Raw genomic sequence first — 18,302 nt, 5'->3', positions numbered from 1 at the left:
AGAGCGCAAACACGTTCATCACCTTGTGTGAGCACAGGGCAGGGCAGAATCCTCCCACAGTGCTACAGCACAGGGACGTGGTCACAGCAAAGCCCTGCTTGAGGAAGAGATTCTCTGTTAACTTGCAAAAGGCAGAAACAATTAGAGCGGAGCTGCACTCCCTCAGTAACAAGCTCCAGGAAATGTCAAGGCTGTGACCTGTCCCGAGGCTCCTTCCCCACGGTTTAAACGAGCACAAGCCCCCCTGGATTAAAGATCCCCAGGCACAGCCAACAAGGACCTGATGCTGCAGTCATCTCCAGCGCCTTTGAACTCCTTTGATCTCGGCAGATTCTTGTGCCAGACTGCTTCCCAACAATGCAATTATCAGCCCACCCTTAATTGCAATGTTTTTTTCTGGCTGCCTTTGGCCTCGGAGAAGTGTTCTGGCAAGGGGACTGTGTGCACAGGGCCGCCCCTGTAATGCAGCAGGAATGGTGATAAAAGGGGCTCTAGGAGCCTTTATATTGCGTGGGAACCTTGTTGTACAAGAATTTTCGGCAACTTTGCATGACAGACAGCTCTCTAAGACAGTAGAGCTTCATGCCTCTCATTTTTTTCTTGTATAATTTAGAAATTCAGTTCCTAGCTCATTTTTCATTTCTTACCCTAAAACATGCGAGCTCTGCAACATGTTGCAGTGGATGAGTGTGTAATCACACAAACAGAACTATTGCAAGATAAAAGTCTGAGTCACCAAAACCTTAGGATTTAATAAAAAGTTTGAACTCCAGAAAGTGGGAAAATCCAAACATGAGGTTAAGAATCTGGAATATGGAGCTCTATTCATAATAGGGCTGTCAGGGAATAAAAAAGATTTTTTCAAAAGGCTGAATGTGCATCAGCCCTGGCTGTTAATTCCCCCAGTCTTTCACTCTGCTTTCCTTACTTTCAAAGCAGGAGGTGAACTTTTAATTGAGGGCTTTTAGAAGAGAAAGCTGTAGTTAAGGTTACACTGAAACGCCCTGTTAAGCATGTGAACACAAGTTAATAAACTGGAATATGGTCTGGTGGAGCTCAAACTTTTCATGCTTTCCTTCTGTCCAAGGGCACCTATTTCCTCTGGTAGTTTGAGGGAAATCTCTTTAGCCATTTTACTCATGTGAAAACACTTTCAACATTTACAAGCTTTGAGAGTTTTTTTGCATGTTAATTATTCTAAACCTGCTATTCAAAGCTCTCCCAACTTTACCCAGGGGGTGTCAGTTGATGGGTGGACCAGAGATGCTTTGCTGTCAGATTTTAACAACAGGCTTAGGATCATTTTGGACCTGATATGCCCACAGAATTTGCTTTTTCAAGTATTAAACACATTATCTGGTTATTCTGCTTGAAAAGATTTGACAAATAATTGCTGACAGGGAAAAAAATTACACCTTGTCAGTCGTGGCTGCTCTGTCCCAGAATGGTTCAGCCTCTGTGTGCAGGTAAGAGCCAGACTCAAACCAGGAGATGCTAAACCATGAGACTTAGTGCCCAAGTGCAATAACCATTCAATATTTCCTTTATTCCCTCAAATGTCAATGTTATTGCCACATAATGCTGACAAGTGTTGAAAACACCAATAGCAAAGACGTTGGGGAGTTCATGCTTGGTTAGAAACCAAAATGAATTTGGGGACTAAGGCCCAGAGGAGGCATTCACATAAACCTTTGGCTGCCTGTGCTACCTGCAGGAGCTAAATTGATAATCAAACCAATTCAGTTGTCCTGCAGTCCCTCCCAAAAGTCTGAGATCCAAAGGCATACAACCTTCTTCAATGCAAGGACACAGATAGATAGTATTTTCCTATGGCTGCAAGTCTCCTCTGAAACACAGCAGACAATTCCAATGTGGCAGAGGAAGAATTTCAATCTACTTCTTTAGTGCAATAAAAGGGCCAAGTATACTTTATTTCATCTCAGATCTTTTTTCAGGAAAATTACTTATCCTGATGAGTTCCAGGCAATCAGGTTTTTTCAGTCCACACAAATATTAATCATCCACAAGCACAACTATCAGGGATCAACACAAGCATTCAACAAGAAAAACCTCTACCCAGTCTTTCTGAAATGAACTCCCAAGCACTTGGCAGGTGAGTGAAAAAGCTGCATTATTACAATTGCTGCAGAGCGAGGCTGTGAGTCAGGAATTTGGGGAACAGGGGTGTTTCTTATCTTACCTGAGTGGATAAGCATGTGTTGTTTTAGGTTCTGGATGCGAGTGAAGCGCACCCCGCACGTGGGACACTGAAAGGGTCTGTCGGGACCGTTTGGGCTGGGCCTCTCTGTGCTGCTGGTGGAAGGAGCAATGTAGAGTTGGTAGGGATACTGAACGTTCTCCAGACTACAAAGAAAAAAGGCACTCATTTACAAAACAAGCCAGAGAAATGACCCAAGAAGCCTTGTCTGTGAAAATGTGAACCTTGAGGGCTTTTGTGTGAGAAGGAAGAGACTGGCATGTCACATTTCTGCTGAAATTTCATTTATTCTGGAAATCTCTGGGTCTGTAGCAATGTGTCTGATCCGCACCTGAAGTCTTCCAGTCACTGATTCTGCACATCTGAGCACACCCAGGGAATAAGCTCAGAATTCTGTTTCTTTGAGCAACAGGCCTGAGCACAACTGCAAACTGAACGTTATTTTCCAGGCATGGGCATTTTCTCCAGCACATCGATGACTTGCAATCACTAAACAGTCCCTGAGGAAGAGTTTACAGAGCTGAGCAAATGAAAAGCAAAGGAGCATTTTGCAGCTCCAGTGATATTTACAAATGAAATTAAAGCCAATTAATTTTTCATCTCAATCCGAGTTCCATCAACAAATACTAGTATATTCAAGTGTGTATTTCTAAGTTTAAAATATTAATCTAATGAAGCAATACTTGCTCCTTGTCTGATTCAAAGAGCTCCACGAGCAGAGCTCCACTGCTGTGTTTAAAGAACAGCACATGGACTGCAATGAGGAACAATTTAACTTTCAAAGTAATTTATTTAAAACTGACTAATTGCTCCTCCATAGCCTCCAGCTGCAAACTGTTTAAAGGAACTATAGTGCTCTAATCCAAGTCCTCTGGCAAGGAACTTGCTAAAGGGCACAGTGAAATAAGAACAAATCTGGTACAGACATGGGAACAACAGGGTTTGTACTTACCTGGGGTTTCCCTTCCCTGAGCATGAAGGTCTATTTTTGGTGAAATAGTCATTTCAGCTGCTCCCAGCCTGCTGAAAGATCAGCCATCACTGGCAGCAGGGAACTGCTCTGACCCTCACTGTTCATGCCATGGCCAGCACATTGCAACTTTAGCTTTACTAAACTGAAATGTCTGAAATGTCCTGAGAAAAGATGCAATGGTATTTCCTCACAGTCAGAAAGTTTTCCTAATGGAGGAAATCCTTCTGCTGCTCTGTTTCCCCCTCAAGCCCAGAGGGCTGGCTTCAGGGTTATGCTGGATTTGGGGATTCCTAACACTCACACAAATGAAACGTGCACTTTGCACAAATACCTTTTCCAAGGCATCATACAAAAATTCACAAAGCAGTTCAGCACAGGAGGGCAAGAACTAGGATCATCTTTTTAAAAATCAACACTTAAACTGTCTTTACCCTGGAAAAGGATGTCACTACAACTGTGAAGACAGGAGGTATCTGAATTCTGAGTGCAGAATTCTCAGCAGCAAAAGTTCCAGCTGTAAAATTTATCTGGAGAGAGAGCACCAGGTATCTCTTGATACACACAAGATTAAAGAGTTTCCTGTAGGAGTTTAGTTATCACTCAGTCTGTAAAACCCTAAGGATTTCTGATCTCACGTGGCACTGGAGGAAGATTTGCACTAAAGAAGACATTTTCTTGTCCTTGACTTTTTATACACAGTAGGGTACCAAAGCTGTGGAAAACAGAGAAGCTGACAGACTTGTTGATCTGTGATAAATGGAATATTTGCAAGAGCAAAGTCACTAGCTCCTGTCCTGGGCCTGGCAGAATGGAGCTCTTTGCAATTTTGGGGTCTAAAAAACATCAACTGAGGCTTTCTGAAATAAGTGAGAGTATTTTAAACATAGGTTCTGATTTTTCTTACCAAATTCCTGACCAACTCTGGCACTCCACTTCCTTTTTTATACATGCAGTGTGCTCAAATAAGAATAACATTTGGGTTTTGTGACAACAAAGAATTTCATCTTCTACTGACACGTTCCTTAGGTCCTGCCTCGCTCACTCCTGCGTCAGGGGACTGTGAGGAGGCACGGGCACGTTGTGCTCCTGGAGCTTTCTCAGGAGACACTCAAAGTAGGGCAGCAATCAGGAGCCAGAGCTCTCCTTTTGTTTCCAGCTCTCTCGGGCTTGCTCACCCTCCATGGCTGTGCTGGAGCCACCTCCTCCACTGGAGAAGTGCTATGGGCACAGCTCCATAGAAGGAATTGAAAATAAAGTCTGGTTCTTTAACTCATCCATCTTTCATGATGAGGAGGGCTGATTAAAGCCGATCCAGTGGGAATCAGGAGGCTCCCCAGCTATCAGTGCCTGGCTTGTCTTTTCCCATGCTCACACTGCCAGCAGGGTGAAATACCTATTTGGTGACATAACTTAGCACCATGAAGAGATTATATTTGAAACACTATTAGATTTTCTCTCCCCTGCTTCTTTTTCCCCCACATTTACTTAATTTTTCATGACTTGCAATTTGTGATCAATATGGCATTTAACAGTTGAGATTTGACATCTCCAAGAACTTCTGTACCAGTAACATAGAGAGAGAGGTTTCAAATGTTTTCACTGAAATATCCCACTTGCACTTTTTCTTCTTTTCACCCTGAGATTATTTACATATTTAACTATGCAGAACTAAACTCTGACAAACATGAATGCCAAAATGCCACTGAACCTAGAAATGTTAGTTATTTGCAAATAACTATTATTTTAGAGAAGTGGAGGTTCTCATTCTATTGGATCAGAGAGACCTTTTTTAACTTTTATAATTGAGCAACTCCTTTTTAAGTGCAGCCACAAACTGATACAGAGACCAACTGTTAAAGCAGGCAAGATTAGAAAAGTGTGTAACAATCCAAATGTAAAATACCAGAGAAAGAATAGATCAGAGTTCACTGGAACAGTAATTTTAATACTTAACAGACTCCTGTGTGCCTATTAAGCTGACAACAATTACATGTGACCTACTGTTTATGAAACACTGATTATGCAGGAGGCCAAATTAATGATGTTAATTATTTAAGACAGAAACTCAAGAGATAGGACATCTTAGTTTTTGAAATGTTTATGATTCTTCCCACAGTGACACGGATGTAATATTGAGAGACCTTCAGAGGGACTAGTCTTTAGCTTTGTTTTAGAAATAGAAATGTAATATATGCTTATTACAATACACATTTTTCAATATTAATTTGCATACAACTGATTTTGACATTTTGAGAATTTCTAGTAATAAAGAAATGTACAATACGGAGTTAAAGGTGCATGAAACATTCACACAGTTTGGGAGGGAAATTTTCTCCATCTGTACAATGTATTAATTGTTTTTTTTTTCCTGATTCAGCTAGAGAAACATGTTTTACTTTATTCAGAATTCTTATGCCCCCAAAATTGTGTGCCCAAATTGCTGCACAGTGAACAACAGGCCAACATTGGCTGCTGTGCCCATCCCATGCTTGAAATGAGAATTTAAGCCATGCTTGAAGGGCTGTCCCAGTGTATTTGAATGCACTGACAAGACAAATACACACACACCCCTGAAAGGAAGCTGCTCAGGTCTTGGAAGCACCATTTTACACATTTAACTGGTTCTCGGAATCAGAACATTCTTGATGCTTTCATCTGAATTTATAAAATAAATCACTTGGTAGTTCTGGAGTCTAAAATCTCCATGACTCTTAGTTCACTTCTAGCTATCAAAACACGGTGCAAATTCTAGTTCATTTTGCTGATACTTCTGTCACTCTGAAACTAATCATTTTCAAACTGGGGCATAAACTAAGGTAAATATTCTTTCCTTCTCTGCATGTAAGAGAACTTTTAGTGGGAATTTTCAGTATGTTTAAAGAATTTTTTATCTTTTGAATTTTCTATGCAGTTTGTGCTGAAGCACTGCAGTTTTATAGGAAATTTCTGAAATAATCCACTGCTTAAAATATGTGTGCCACTTGACTTCAGAATTACAGGTTTAAAAGCCTGGATTAGTTCAAGTGCAACATGTGCTCCTACTATTAATTCAACCCTTAAGTGCTGGGTGTTATTTTTATACTCAGGTTTGTTAGCAGATAGATAAAATCTTCCATGTCATCCAAAAAGTCTTATCTAAGCAGTTATTTTCCCTTTTTCAGGGAAGTGGGACAGATTTTAGATGGAAATGACAGGAAAGATTTTATGAGCTATGAAAATGCAGCTCTTGGTTATTATCTCTATAGGGAGCTTCTCTTGACACAATTTCTGGAACAACTTCTAAAGGTTCACACTTCTTCCTCAGACCCACTTGTCTTACAAACCCCTGCAAAAACCAGTTTGGAAAAATGTGCTGAGAGAGGGGAGAGCTAGGAACTGGAAATCAGAGCAGTTGAGAGCAGCCCTGTGTGCCACGTGTGGGTACCTCACTTGGCTCTAACAGAACCATGATGTCTCTTTGACCAAACAGACCCAGTTCAGTTTGGTTTTCTCTGCCAACCTTCCCTTATAAGGGATTCCTTTAATAAATCACTCAGCTCAGCACAGTAAAAGCCTGCTAAATATTTACAGCAAGTGCCACACAGCATCTTGGTATGAAGCTACAGGCAGAAAGTTTGGGGGAAGAGATTTAAGGCTGCTCTGCCTCTCCTGTGGGTTGCAGTAGCGAGGTCTGGTGAAGTCAGGGCTAGGTCCTTGTTTTCAGTTTGTTGCTTTAGCATGCATGTTTCACATAGAGGTTTAATTAAAATTCATTAATACAGAGCAATGATGAAGAAACAGCAAGAACTTTCTTCACCAGTGCTGCCTGGAAATAGATAGGAAACAAAAAGCAACGAGTAAGCAGATTCTGACTTTCATCACCTACGTTCTTCTAAAGCATCTGCCCCTCCAGGCACTGATTGTACTTTGATCAGCACAGAGAACTTGATGTAGGAACAACTAAACATTGTGGGATTAAGGCTGGGGAGGTTAATTACAGCACAGCACTTGGTGCAGAACACTTTGCACACCAGGTTGGTACATACCGATCATCATCGTCTGCGTGAGCGTTAGTGCCAGAGGTGCTTTGGAGTGTGGGCAATCCCTCTGTAACCCCCTCATCTATTGAGCCTAGGCAAAGAAAAAAAGGCAATTTAATGCAAAAAGCTGTTCAAAAAGGGTTGGGGGGCAGGTAAATACACATCAAGCTTGCTTTCTCCAACCTCTGATAGACACTGCTTCCTGGGTGATAAGATAATAAAAGTGCCTTGGGAAAGTAATTTAGAACACTCAGAAGTAACTTGTTCCAAATCAGCTTCTCTCTGCACAGATTACCCAGTAAATTGACAATTCAATAAAGGGCATATATTTGGTACACCTAGAAAATGGAAATGTTAAATACAGCCTGTTTTCAAAACACATCCAGTACTAGCACTGCAAAGCAGAAATGTTATATTCCCCTAAAGGGACTATTTTGTCAAATTTTCAAGACTTTCTGAGCAATAAGGAGTTCAAACCTGCTACACTAAATGGCTTTTGTATTCCAAATTTTCCAAAAATATATTAATTGATAATGTCTTAATTTATTGATAAGCAGCTGAGACAGGAAGAGCCCTCTGGGAAATCAGAAATGCAACACAAAAGAAACCAAACACGTGTTTGTTAGAGAAGTGTACAAACAAAACCACTCCAGAGCTCTGCTCAGTTCACCAACACTGGGGCAAATGTAGCTCAAGGGGCTTGGGGAACAGAATGCAATGGAAATGCAGCACTAAAACAAAGCCACACTTCATTCACTGATGGGGCTGCTGCTCATCTCTCATCACCACCAGAGTTTGGTCAAGCACCTCTGGATCTCCCCCACTGAACCAGGACAGGTGGGGAAGGCAATTTCTCTCCCTACACCTCCACCTCGAGGACAAACAAAGCACAGGACAGTGCTACGAGCTACTCTTGCTGCTGGGGTGAAATAATTCTGCTAAGAGAGAACAGGAGCAATCTGAATTTGGGGACCCTAAAGCTCACCCAGAAAATCAAGAAGAATTAGGTGTACACTGGCAAGTGTCAGAGAAAATGGAAAACCAACGAGAAGGAACAAAGATGTGAAAGGTGATGCAGAAAATGTGCATATTCTGTCAAAAAGAATGAGAGATCTTTCCTGAAGTGAGAGATTCTTGTCTTAATGTGATACCATGTTATGGGGCCAGTGACAAGAGGAAAATTGCATCTCTGGCAGCTTCACAATCAGCAAAATAAAAATTTTGAATTTTGTTAAGAGGTGACAAACTATACTTGGGAAATTCATCAGTTAAGCAATCTATGAAGTTACAAAAGTTAATCCTATCTTGATTTATCCTTCTTTTTAATGAAATACTTAAATGACAGTCTACTGAAAAATAAGCCCAACTGCTCTAAGGTTTAATTTCATGCCTTCTCAAATGCCAAAAGTGCTAATGAGTTATGAGAGTATCTTCTCAGACACAGCTGTTTTGTAACCATAATGATTTATTTATCAAGTCCCTGCTCCAGATATAATACTTTATAATACCTCTCCTTCCGTATTATAAAGTGCTTCCAAATATAATAAATTGCAAATGAACAATTCCTAAATTTCCCAAAGAGTGAATAAGAGCTTTTTGCAATAGCAGAGAGAGGCAAGAATGCTTTTGTAAATGCACTATAAAACACTGAGATAAATATATGCAATTATATGAGGAAAATGTGTTCAGGGGAGAAAAAGCTGTACTTTAACATATCTGGCTGCCTCCATTTGCTATTCTTACATTACTGCATAAAATAATGCATTTTTGGGAGGTAAAGAGTGCTTTCTAGCTACAAAGTGTGCTGTATCATAACTGTGCTAAAAAGCAAGAACACTGTTTCCCTTTATAGCAAAACATGAATAAAACCCATTCTGAGGATGGTTATTATGCCAAGACCACTAAATATTAATTCAAACATATTCAAAGACAAAGAGCAGATTTGTACTTTAAAGATTTTGCCCTGGCACATTTTCTTCTCTCTGCAGCTGTTTTAAGGCAGAACATGCTGTACTAAGAGCAATGACAGATATTTAAGTTTAAAAATTGTAATCACTAAAGCCTGAGATTCTCTACCCCATGCACACAAAACTACTCATCTGGGGCCTGGAGTTTACGCCCAGTTTGTTCTTTAAGCTGCCTTGGTGTGATATTTATTTATGTATTTACAATAGATATATCACTTGATATGCCATTTTTAACATTCCCTAATCATTACTGCTTCTTGTTCTGTTTTGTCTGTGATGATATAATTACTTTGATGAAATAATTTGCATCTCTTATCACACGGCCCTGGCAAAGTCTTTCAGTTCTGACTGCAATGAGTTAAAAACTGAATCAAACAAAACCTGTTTTTGAACAAGGACCACTTTTCCTGGTGACTCCACAGCAAACAAATAGTTTCTTTTAGTTTTTAATTTATGCAATATTTTGGCAAACTACATTTAAAGATTTAAACTATAAGACATTAAGTCTGTTCCTCAGCAAAGGTAAACATCCTTGTCTCCAATAAAGAAAACATTTTCATTTGGAAGAAGCATTACAATCTAAAATATCAACATGTGAGCTATACAAACTGGACAACAATCCAACAGCAAAGGATAGCATGAAAGGGAAATACTTTCATTTCTTTTTAGTGAATAGTTTGGCATTGAATGCGTATTGCAGTTGTGGAGGATCAGCCTGATCTCACTTTCTCCAGGGATGTCACAGTGTTGCAATGACCAAAGCAAACCAATAATGCAGACTACAAGGCTACAACTCTTTACTGTGTTGTAGTTTATTTAATTCCTTAATGGGGGCAGCCTCTCACATACACATTATTTGAATGAAGCAGAGCAGTGCATTTGCCAATCTTACAGTCTTCAAACAGAACAGGCGTTATTAAAAATCTTTCAGTAAACAAACTCTGCTGAGCACAGCTCAAGCCACTTGAGAGTAAAATAGCTGACTTGGGCAAAAATTTGATAATTAAATTAGAAATATTGCAAAAGCTCTATCTTCTGATTTACTAAAAGCCATTCAATGCATTCTGTGCAGAGGAAAAAAGGGATTGTTCCAGTAACGTTTAAGTATTAGCTCTTAATAAAGAACAGCCTGCTATAAGATCCCAAAACTGGTTTCAAATTGTCTTTCATGGAAAAAAGATTTCGCTCAGCAACAAGCAGCATTTGAAGAAGCAACTTGAGAATCAAATCCCACAGAAATGGAAAGATTCTCAATATTATGACTGTGCGGTTTTATTTTTGTCTGGGGCATTAAGATGACAGTGTTTCACCACTTATTTTGCAAATCCTCTTACAAAGGCTCTCTGTCACGATTATACAAGATTTGATGTCTGATGCAAAGCACTATTCTAACCCTTTGTGGCTGCAGGCACAAGCTTTTCAAATCTGATGCTGCAGCTCAGCTGAGATCGTGCCTTTTGGCACTAATGAAAGCAGAATTAAGTTTCCCCAGTCAGGCAACTCGAAGTAGAAAGGAGTTACCAACCTCTGCTGAATAAAGAGGGCTACCACAGGCTCACCATTCTCAGCTGCCTTCTGCAAAGTTATTTAAAGAACTCCAAATTTCTGTGTAGTATTTCAAAAATCAGGGGGAAAAAAGGGAGTTTCACAAAAGTAAAGCATGAAAACCCACAAGGCAGATTTCCTCCAATAAATCCCCAGCGCTCACGTGCCAGCTGGGATATGTAACTGCAGAAATGGTCATACCTATAGATGAAGACTGAGGGCTGATCAGGAGATCCTCCTGCACTTGCTCGCTCCCTGGGACCGTCTGCTGGTCACTCAGGGAGCTCTGGGATGCGCTCACAGGCTGCGACACCTCCTCGTGAACCTCCTCGTCACTCAGCCTTTCCACCTTGACTCGCACGTCCTCCTCGATCACCAGGGGAGAACTGGCTTTGGTGCTCTCACAAGTCACATAATCCGCCATCCTCCTGCTGGACTCGGAGGGCCCAGGCATTTCCAAAGTCCTAGAGTTCTCTGCCTGCTTCACCTTTTCTGACTGAAGTCTTCGATCAATTCCAAAAGGAAAAGTCCAGGGAAAAGCTAAGGACGAGTCCACGGGCTGATTTCTGGACTCTGGGTAGGAAGTGGAAGGATTGAGCACTTGGGGGGAGCTGGTTTGTGTGTTACACTTGAGGGGGCTCTCAGGAGACATGACGATGTAGCTTTTGCGCTTCCTCCGAGACTCCCGGCAAACGGGAATGGTTCTTTCCACCACGCTGCACTCGGAGGAGACGGGAGACAGGCTGCCGTCCCGGGAGGTGAAATTGCAGTTTGCACTGTTCTCCTGTCCTGCATCCAGCACCTTCTCCTGCTGGCTGTTGGGTGTATTCCATAAAATGCTGGACTTCATGAATTCCGAGCACGTGCTGGCCACGCTGAACATCTGCATGTAGCTGGCGGCGGCCAGCACGTCGATGATGTTCTCGGTGTTAATGGACAGCGTTGCTGTGTACGCGTACTCCAGGAGGGGGATGAACCCCGTCACCGTCACGTGGTGCAGGTCCAGCACGCTCTTGCTCTCGTCCTCTGCTTGGCCAACGAGTTTGGAGCGGAAGAAGTCGCTGCAGGCTGCCAGAACCACCTTGTGTGCCCTGAAGATCTTGTCCTGGACGCGGATGGTGATGTCGCAGAAGTGGCCGTCATTCCGGAGCATGTTCAGCTTCCCCAGCATCTCCTGACTGTGAGCAGGGGAGTTATGAGTGAATGTTTTAACACCCATTTTTAGATGGTTCTCTTAGCGTTCTTCCCACATATGACAGATCAAAGGTATCCTGAAATAAAGAGGAAAACTGTCATTTCCATCTCTGAAAGCAAAAGTCAAGTGGATTCATGATTGTAAGAAGAAAATTCATCTGAATCCTCTAAGGCCAGGTCCCTCTAAGACCCAGACTGTGCAAAGGCCCAACTCCACAGAAATGCAATTACTTGTAATTTTCATAATCACAGATTAAATTATTTGCAATCTATCTCTACCATCTTCCATACATCTAGGTATCTATATCTCCCTATACCTACAGGGATATCTCTCTCCCTCTCTCTCCACATTCCTGCTATGCCCACTCAAAACCAAATTCCCGACACAGTTCAAAAAAATGTTCGTAATACTAAAAAAAAAGGCATTTTTTAAACTGTTATCTGTGTAGAAACCCGTATTTTTATTTTCTTGGCCCAGAAAACCATTGTGCACAGTTCTTAAACCTGACAGACTATTGAAAAGTCAGGTTGAGTCAACAACATGAGTGCAGGAGTAAGCAAATCTCCAGGGAAGGTATTTAATACCAGAAAAGCTTTAGAGAAACTACAGCATGAATTTTCAGAGGCCAGAGTTCAAACTAGTAAACATAAAACAACAGTTGCCAATAGGTCTGATTTCCTGCTGTAGTGCAGGTATTGATTACCTAAAGCTGCTTTTAACAGTTTTAAACTAGGATCAGAAGTTATTGAAAATTCCTTCACAAACACAATGCAATATAAACCTCAAAGGAAAGTTTAAGTTTAAATCAAATAGACATAAACTGATTTTATGTATGTGATAAATAAAACAAGGAGGGCAACTTCTTTCTCCTGAAAAACACAAACCTGCCTTCTTGGGGACCAGTTCTCTCCATGTGGGAGCAAATGCAAGTGTTTTGTGCAACGTCTTGATGAGAATGGGGTGTTTGACTCCTGGATTTCCCCAAAAATTTCAGAAACATTTCACTGTAAAGGGAACATAAACCACAGTGTTTGACCTGCTTAAGCCCCTTCCAAGCCTCCATGGAAGCTTTCTGTGCTGTACATGCCTCATACAATTAACACGATACAGAATTATCTCACTGGTTAAACATAACAACATTAGTGTGTTTGATTCATTCCTGGAGTCAGCCAGCTTCTGCACATCATCCTTCCTTCCATATAAAAAAAAAAATCCATACTTGCAAATGGCTCACGTGGAGCTTCACAGAGCAACTGCAAGTGTGGAATAACTTACCCCAAATGTGACACATTGAAACAGCAGCTGTCACAGCCCACCTGGCTCTACAGACATTTACACTTGGCTGCTGCTTGTTCCTGGGTTTTCACTTTTGATACTCAAACCCTTGCAGACAGAGGAACCCTAACTGTTCAAGAGAACAGATTAACTAACACCTGATAATATATATAAAGTCTGGTGGAAATTGTAAGGGCCATTTGGGTTTAAAATGAAATTTCACACTGGTGCAGAGGAAGAAGTTAAGCACAAGCAAAACACTCCCTTCACTGAAAGAAAACGGATTGACCTCAAGAGGCATCTGAATATCCAGACTCTTTGTTCTCCAGCATGAATCAAATGAAAAACACATTTCATTGATCTCAGACCAACACACTACAGCAAAATCTTGTAACAGCATATTCAGAAATGGCCTTTGGATCCCCTTCCCTCTGAAATCCCGGTCGCTGCAGCTGTGCCTTGGCACATCAGAAGTCCACAAGTACTTCTGTTCAGCAGAAGTACGAGAAGAGCAACACATTCACAAGGACTAGCCACAGAATAATTTGGTATTTAGAAATAGTACCAATAAATACATTGTTATAAACAAGGGGAAGAAACTCAGAGCAATCCTCCCAGTTCTTGCAGGCCCAAAAGACAAGCCCATTTTCCTCTCTGTTCTTCTGAACAAGGAATGCTCAGCCCTCCAGCCCCTAAGTGAGAGCTTGATTCTGCTGCCCTGCTCTAAACCATTCCTTGTCCTGCTGCTCCCCTCCCACTGCCTCTCCCCTCTTCTGGCTTCCTTTCCCCTTCTCCTTTCATCTTTTGCTTCCTTGACCTTGATCTGGTTACAGAATTCAGAATAAAATAGCGGAAGTCAGTGATGTGCAATAAATTGATTTAAATTTATTACAGGAGCAGTGTTCCTGCCACGAATGTGGGATATTGCTCTGTTAAATCACTTCTGCAAAATGACTTTCACCCTCATTGCACTGACACCTCCATTCAAACAAGTGGCTCCCACCCAGGCCTCAGTGTGAACAAGGAACATGCACAAATGCTATTTTCAGGAAAATCCAAAGGGTCAGGCTGAGGAGGAGGAAAAATATCAGTTCCTTACAGTTAATGATGTAGTAAAAACATCAAATATTTTTAGAAGGTAATTTAAACAGTATGAAAGTATTTTCCACATGAAAGGATGAGCGTGCTAAAGCACAGCCAGGTTATACAATGGTTCAATCCTCTTTCCAACCTTTCAGTGGCACAAGGCACTTTGATAGCTGCACTCAATTCAGTCACCTGAGAGGGTAAAGGGCTGCAACATTACAGCTTCAGCCCAAGTCCATCATCTCTGTATTTTCACATTTCAAAATAGCACTTTGGCAGGTCTTATTTCCCATTCAGAGGCAGTCCCTGACAGCAGCTCCTGGATGCCACATCCAAGAACTAAATATACCCACGCCCTTGGGAATGCTGGGCTGGGGACAGCAGGGTGCACACCTAAACTAAGTGGGAAGTGGGCTGGAAAAGCTGTTAATTTTGGAGCCACAAACCATTCTCTAGGCAGGGACCAGGGATGGTATCACAGAGAGTGGGACTCCTCCTCCCGCAACACATTTCAAACTTCTCGAGAAACACAGCAAAATTCAAAGACACTTTCACAAGTTTTAAAAATATTCACAGTGGGACACTTCAGTCCATATTTAATGGGCTGTATTTAACTTTGACACAGACATTTACAGTTAGAGAGAATGGTTTTTCCAGCATGCATTCCCAGCCTGGAAACATGTGAGGAATCATCATCACAGCACACATCCCTGAACAAGGTGAGAATTCAAACATGAGCACTTCAGGGCGCCCAGAGCAAGGACAATTTTGTCTCCTGTTAGCCAAAAGCAGTCTGAAGGGATGTGCTACTGTACCAAAGGCTTTGTACAATTCATTTGAAAATTAGTTGGGTTTTTTTCTAACTCCTAGGAGCACAAATGAAGACCTGACCTTTAAGCAGTTTGGAGTAACTCAGCTCATTCTCACTGCTTCAAGGCTACTGAAATGCAAGTTTTAGCAACAGCTACCATGGCACATACACTGCTTTGGGATTCAACAGGAGTCAAGTTTCTGAGCTTAGAAACAGCAAAGATGAAACTGTACACTGTAAGTGTAATGTTATAATGTAATGAAACTGTGAATGGAAATGAAACTATATTGGAATTCAAAAATATTGCTTATGCAACCTATCTACTTCCATGTACACAAAATGTAGCTCCTTATTCACCTGCTGCCTAATGTTATGGCTCAAATAATTGGGTTTGAAACATAGTATCTATAATAATATTTTAGAAGAGTCGGTGAATCAAACTCAGGGAGCTGTTTGCATTCAGTTTCTCACTTAGTCACGTCATTTCAAAACAAAAGTCATTTTTAGCACCACAAAACCACCACCCTACCTTTAACCTCTCTATCCTGATCTGTGGCAATTTACAGCATGAAAACACCAACTTTTCCTGAACACTGAAACCAACAGACTTTATATCACTTTGTAGCCACGTAAGTCCTCAAAACAATTAGGAGATTCCCACTCTGGTGCTCACCAAGCCCTCAGATACATTAATCCAGCTGTGAGCCCATGGTGTAAATCAGATAACTGGTTGGGTTTTTATATTATTATTTACTTTTAATGCCGATCACTCCTTGGTTAGAGCAGCATTCCATCAACAGCAGCAGTGCAAAGACAAATCTTCCACGGGGATAAACATGTGACCTGGAGCATTTTATCTCTGTCATCTCGCTGCAGTACACAGGTACCAGCCCCCCTCACTCCCTCAAATTAACTGGTTAGTATAATTAAGTATAATTAAGCTCATAATTGAATCAGAACAACTGCTTCAATCAGAACGAACTACAAGTCTGCTATTTCTGTTTCTATCTCTATCTAAACACACATCTGTTTTCCCAACAGCAGCTGGCCTAATAAAAGGTACTATCTCCACAATGAATCATGTCCTGCCTCACTTCACAAAACTGCTGGCCAGAGCTACCACACCATCCTAGTTTCAAACCAATCAACAGCACCTTCTAAACTTTACTTTAAGTCATATCTTAACTCAGGTTAGTGAACCTAGTTTGACCTCAACCCAGCACTGCCAAGCCTGACAGTATTCATGTAAAAGAGGCTTTTACACGAGGTTTTTGTGCTCAAAATGACATCAGTGTGGAGCATTCACTTTGGAGCCCTGGAATCCCTGGAATGCAAACCTGTAACCTTTGGCTGCAGTGGATGAGTGGACCAGGGAAATGACCCATTCTGGGAAGTATGTTGGGCTTGAAAACTTCCATTTCCTCCAGGACAGCAGATTCCAAACTGTGAGTGCACAAAGGAGCCAGTGTTCAGGAGCTACTGCACAAACCCCGTTATGTCAAACCTGAAAGAGATGCCAAGCTCCAGCCTGGACTGGGGGTGAGGTGATGCCACAGCCTGCAAACAACTGGGAGCACTCGGTGCTGGGCCTGACTCACTCCTTGGTCTCTCCGTTCAGGAACCAGACTCTGACTGTCCAAGCCATTTCACTGAAATATCCCAGGACACTGACACTGCCCCTGTGTCCCTTTCCTCCCAGCTTCTCAGAAGAGAACTATTTTCAGGCATTTTCTGTTTTTTAAAGAGTTTGGAGGTGTTTTGTTCTAGGCCAGGGCTCAAGCTGCACATTGAACACTCACTTTCCTGGGAGGATCTCTGTCTGCCCACCAAGAGTGGCTGACAACAGGTAAGGAACTCCAGAGAACTCCACTTGGGAGATGGCATGGAAGAGCAATTTCACCTAACAAACTGAAAGCTGAAATACTACAACCCACCTATTTATTGTTAGCAGTTAATACTCCCCTTCACAGCAGAAGGCATATAAAGAGTGTGTTGTGCTTTCCCAATGTACTCCAAAAATACTGCACTTCACAAGACCATGTATTTTGTAAAGATTGGGGTTTTGGCACACCACTGTTGGCAAGTTCATGTGCCAGAGTTGTTGAGGCCACTGACTTCATGACCATTAGTGTTGCTCACAGAGAGCATTTGTTGGGTGCTCTGTATGCACCCCCCAGCCTGCTCCTTTGTTCCACACTTAATTTTTATCTTTTTTTTTTTTTTTTTTTTTTTTACTTTCCAGGGATGCTACAGTGGCAAATTGGTTCATAAGCAGCCACCTCTTCCTCTGAAAAACTCCCTGCAAAGAGACTTTCCAAATTCTAGAATTTAGATCTTCCTAAATGTTAGGTATAGCCCAGCAGAAGCTGCTGTTGAAGGGTGGCAGGCAGTACTACTGAACCAGACTTCAGCTCCTTGGAGGGAAACTAAAACACTTAGCAGGAAGCAGCCATGGTTCAAACGGATCCAGGTCAATGTAAATAACCTACATCATTATCAGAGGCTCTGAATGTTTATCACTCCCAGAAAATGACAATAAGCTACTCTCATTCCCCAATTTTAAATGGATTTGTAAACATTTAGGTAAGTTTCTCATGAGTGCTGTAAGAGCTGAGGTTTACAAAGTCAACACACCAAGGCTGCAACTCTTCACAAAAGACTGCTGAGAAGATTTGCACATCTGGAAATGCTGAGCTGTGACAGGGCCCACCACCATTTCTGGTAGCAACCAAGGTAAAGCTCTTGAGGGCAGGAAAGAGATAAGGGCAAAAGCACACAGTATTTCTTTACTCTAAGTCCTCCAACAGACCAGGAGCAGTGTTTATCTGCAAAGGACAAGGTGAGAAGCATCCAGCAGCTCCTCTTCCTAAATAATTACTCAGGAAAAAGGCAGGCCCAGAGTGTCCATGAAATATGTGTTTCGAATTCCTAACAGGTCTCTGCAGTTTCCCCCAAATTAAACCCTGCAATAACAGAAAACAAAAGCTTTGACTGTACCATGGCACAAGGAGAAAGCAGATGTGTGCGGCCATGGCAAAGCCCCAGCTCACAGCTACAGCTCTGACTCACACTGTCACTGCTATCAAAACATTAATCTTTCATGGGGATAGGAAAAAACTGACTCAGATCATGGAAAAATGCATTTGCATGATGCAAATCTAGTAGGTGCATTTTAATTCTCAGGGCTGGTGAAGGCATTGAGACAAGTAGTGG

The 18,302-nt window shown here is 41.7% G+C and overlaps 1 protein-coding gene across 5 annotated transcripts in view; it reads right to left on the bottom strand.

The window, feature by feature from the left end:
- Nucleotides 1–18,302, bottom strand: part of ZBTB44 (zinc finger and BTB domain containing 44) — a 37,842-nt gene that overhangs the window by 8,213 nt on the left and 11,327 nt on the right. For 3 of the 5 annotated variants that reach the window (XM_053997001.1, XM_053996999.1, XM_053997002.1), the window contains exons 1-4: nt 12,802–12,883; nt 10,924–11,993; nt 7,217–7,301; nt 2,201–2,364 (exon numbers count right to left, since the gene is read on the bottom strand). In XM_053997001.1, coding sequence (XP_053852976.1) covers nt 2,201–2,364; nt 7,217–7,301; nt 10,924–11,941 — 1,267 coding nt within the window. In that variant the 5' untranslated portion in view covers nt 11,942–11,993; nt 12,802–12,883. Of the gene's footprint in view, nt 1–2,200; nt 2,365–2,598; nt 2,719–7,216; nt 7,302–10,923; nt 11,994–12,801; nt 12,884–18,302 lie in introns of those variants that run through there. The other 2 variants (XM_053997003.1, XM_053997000.1) reach the window with 2 other exon arrangements.

Source organism: Vidua macroura, chromosome 22 (assembly GCF_024509145.1).
Source record: "Vidua macroura isolate BioBank_ID:100142 chromosome 22, ASM2450914v1, whole genome shotgun sequence".
Taxonomy (NCBI): domain Eukaryota; kingdom Metazoa; phylum Chordata; class Aves; order Passeriformes; family Viduidae; genus Vidua; species Vidua macroura.
Note: the sequence above shows the minus strand (reverse complement) of the source record. Positions and strands in the feature narration are given on the sequence as shown.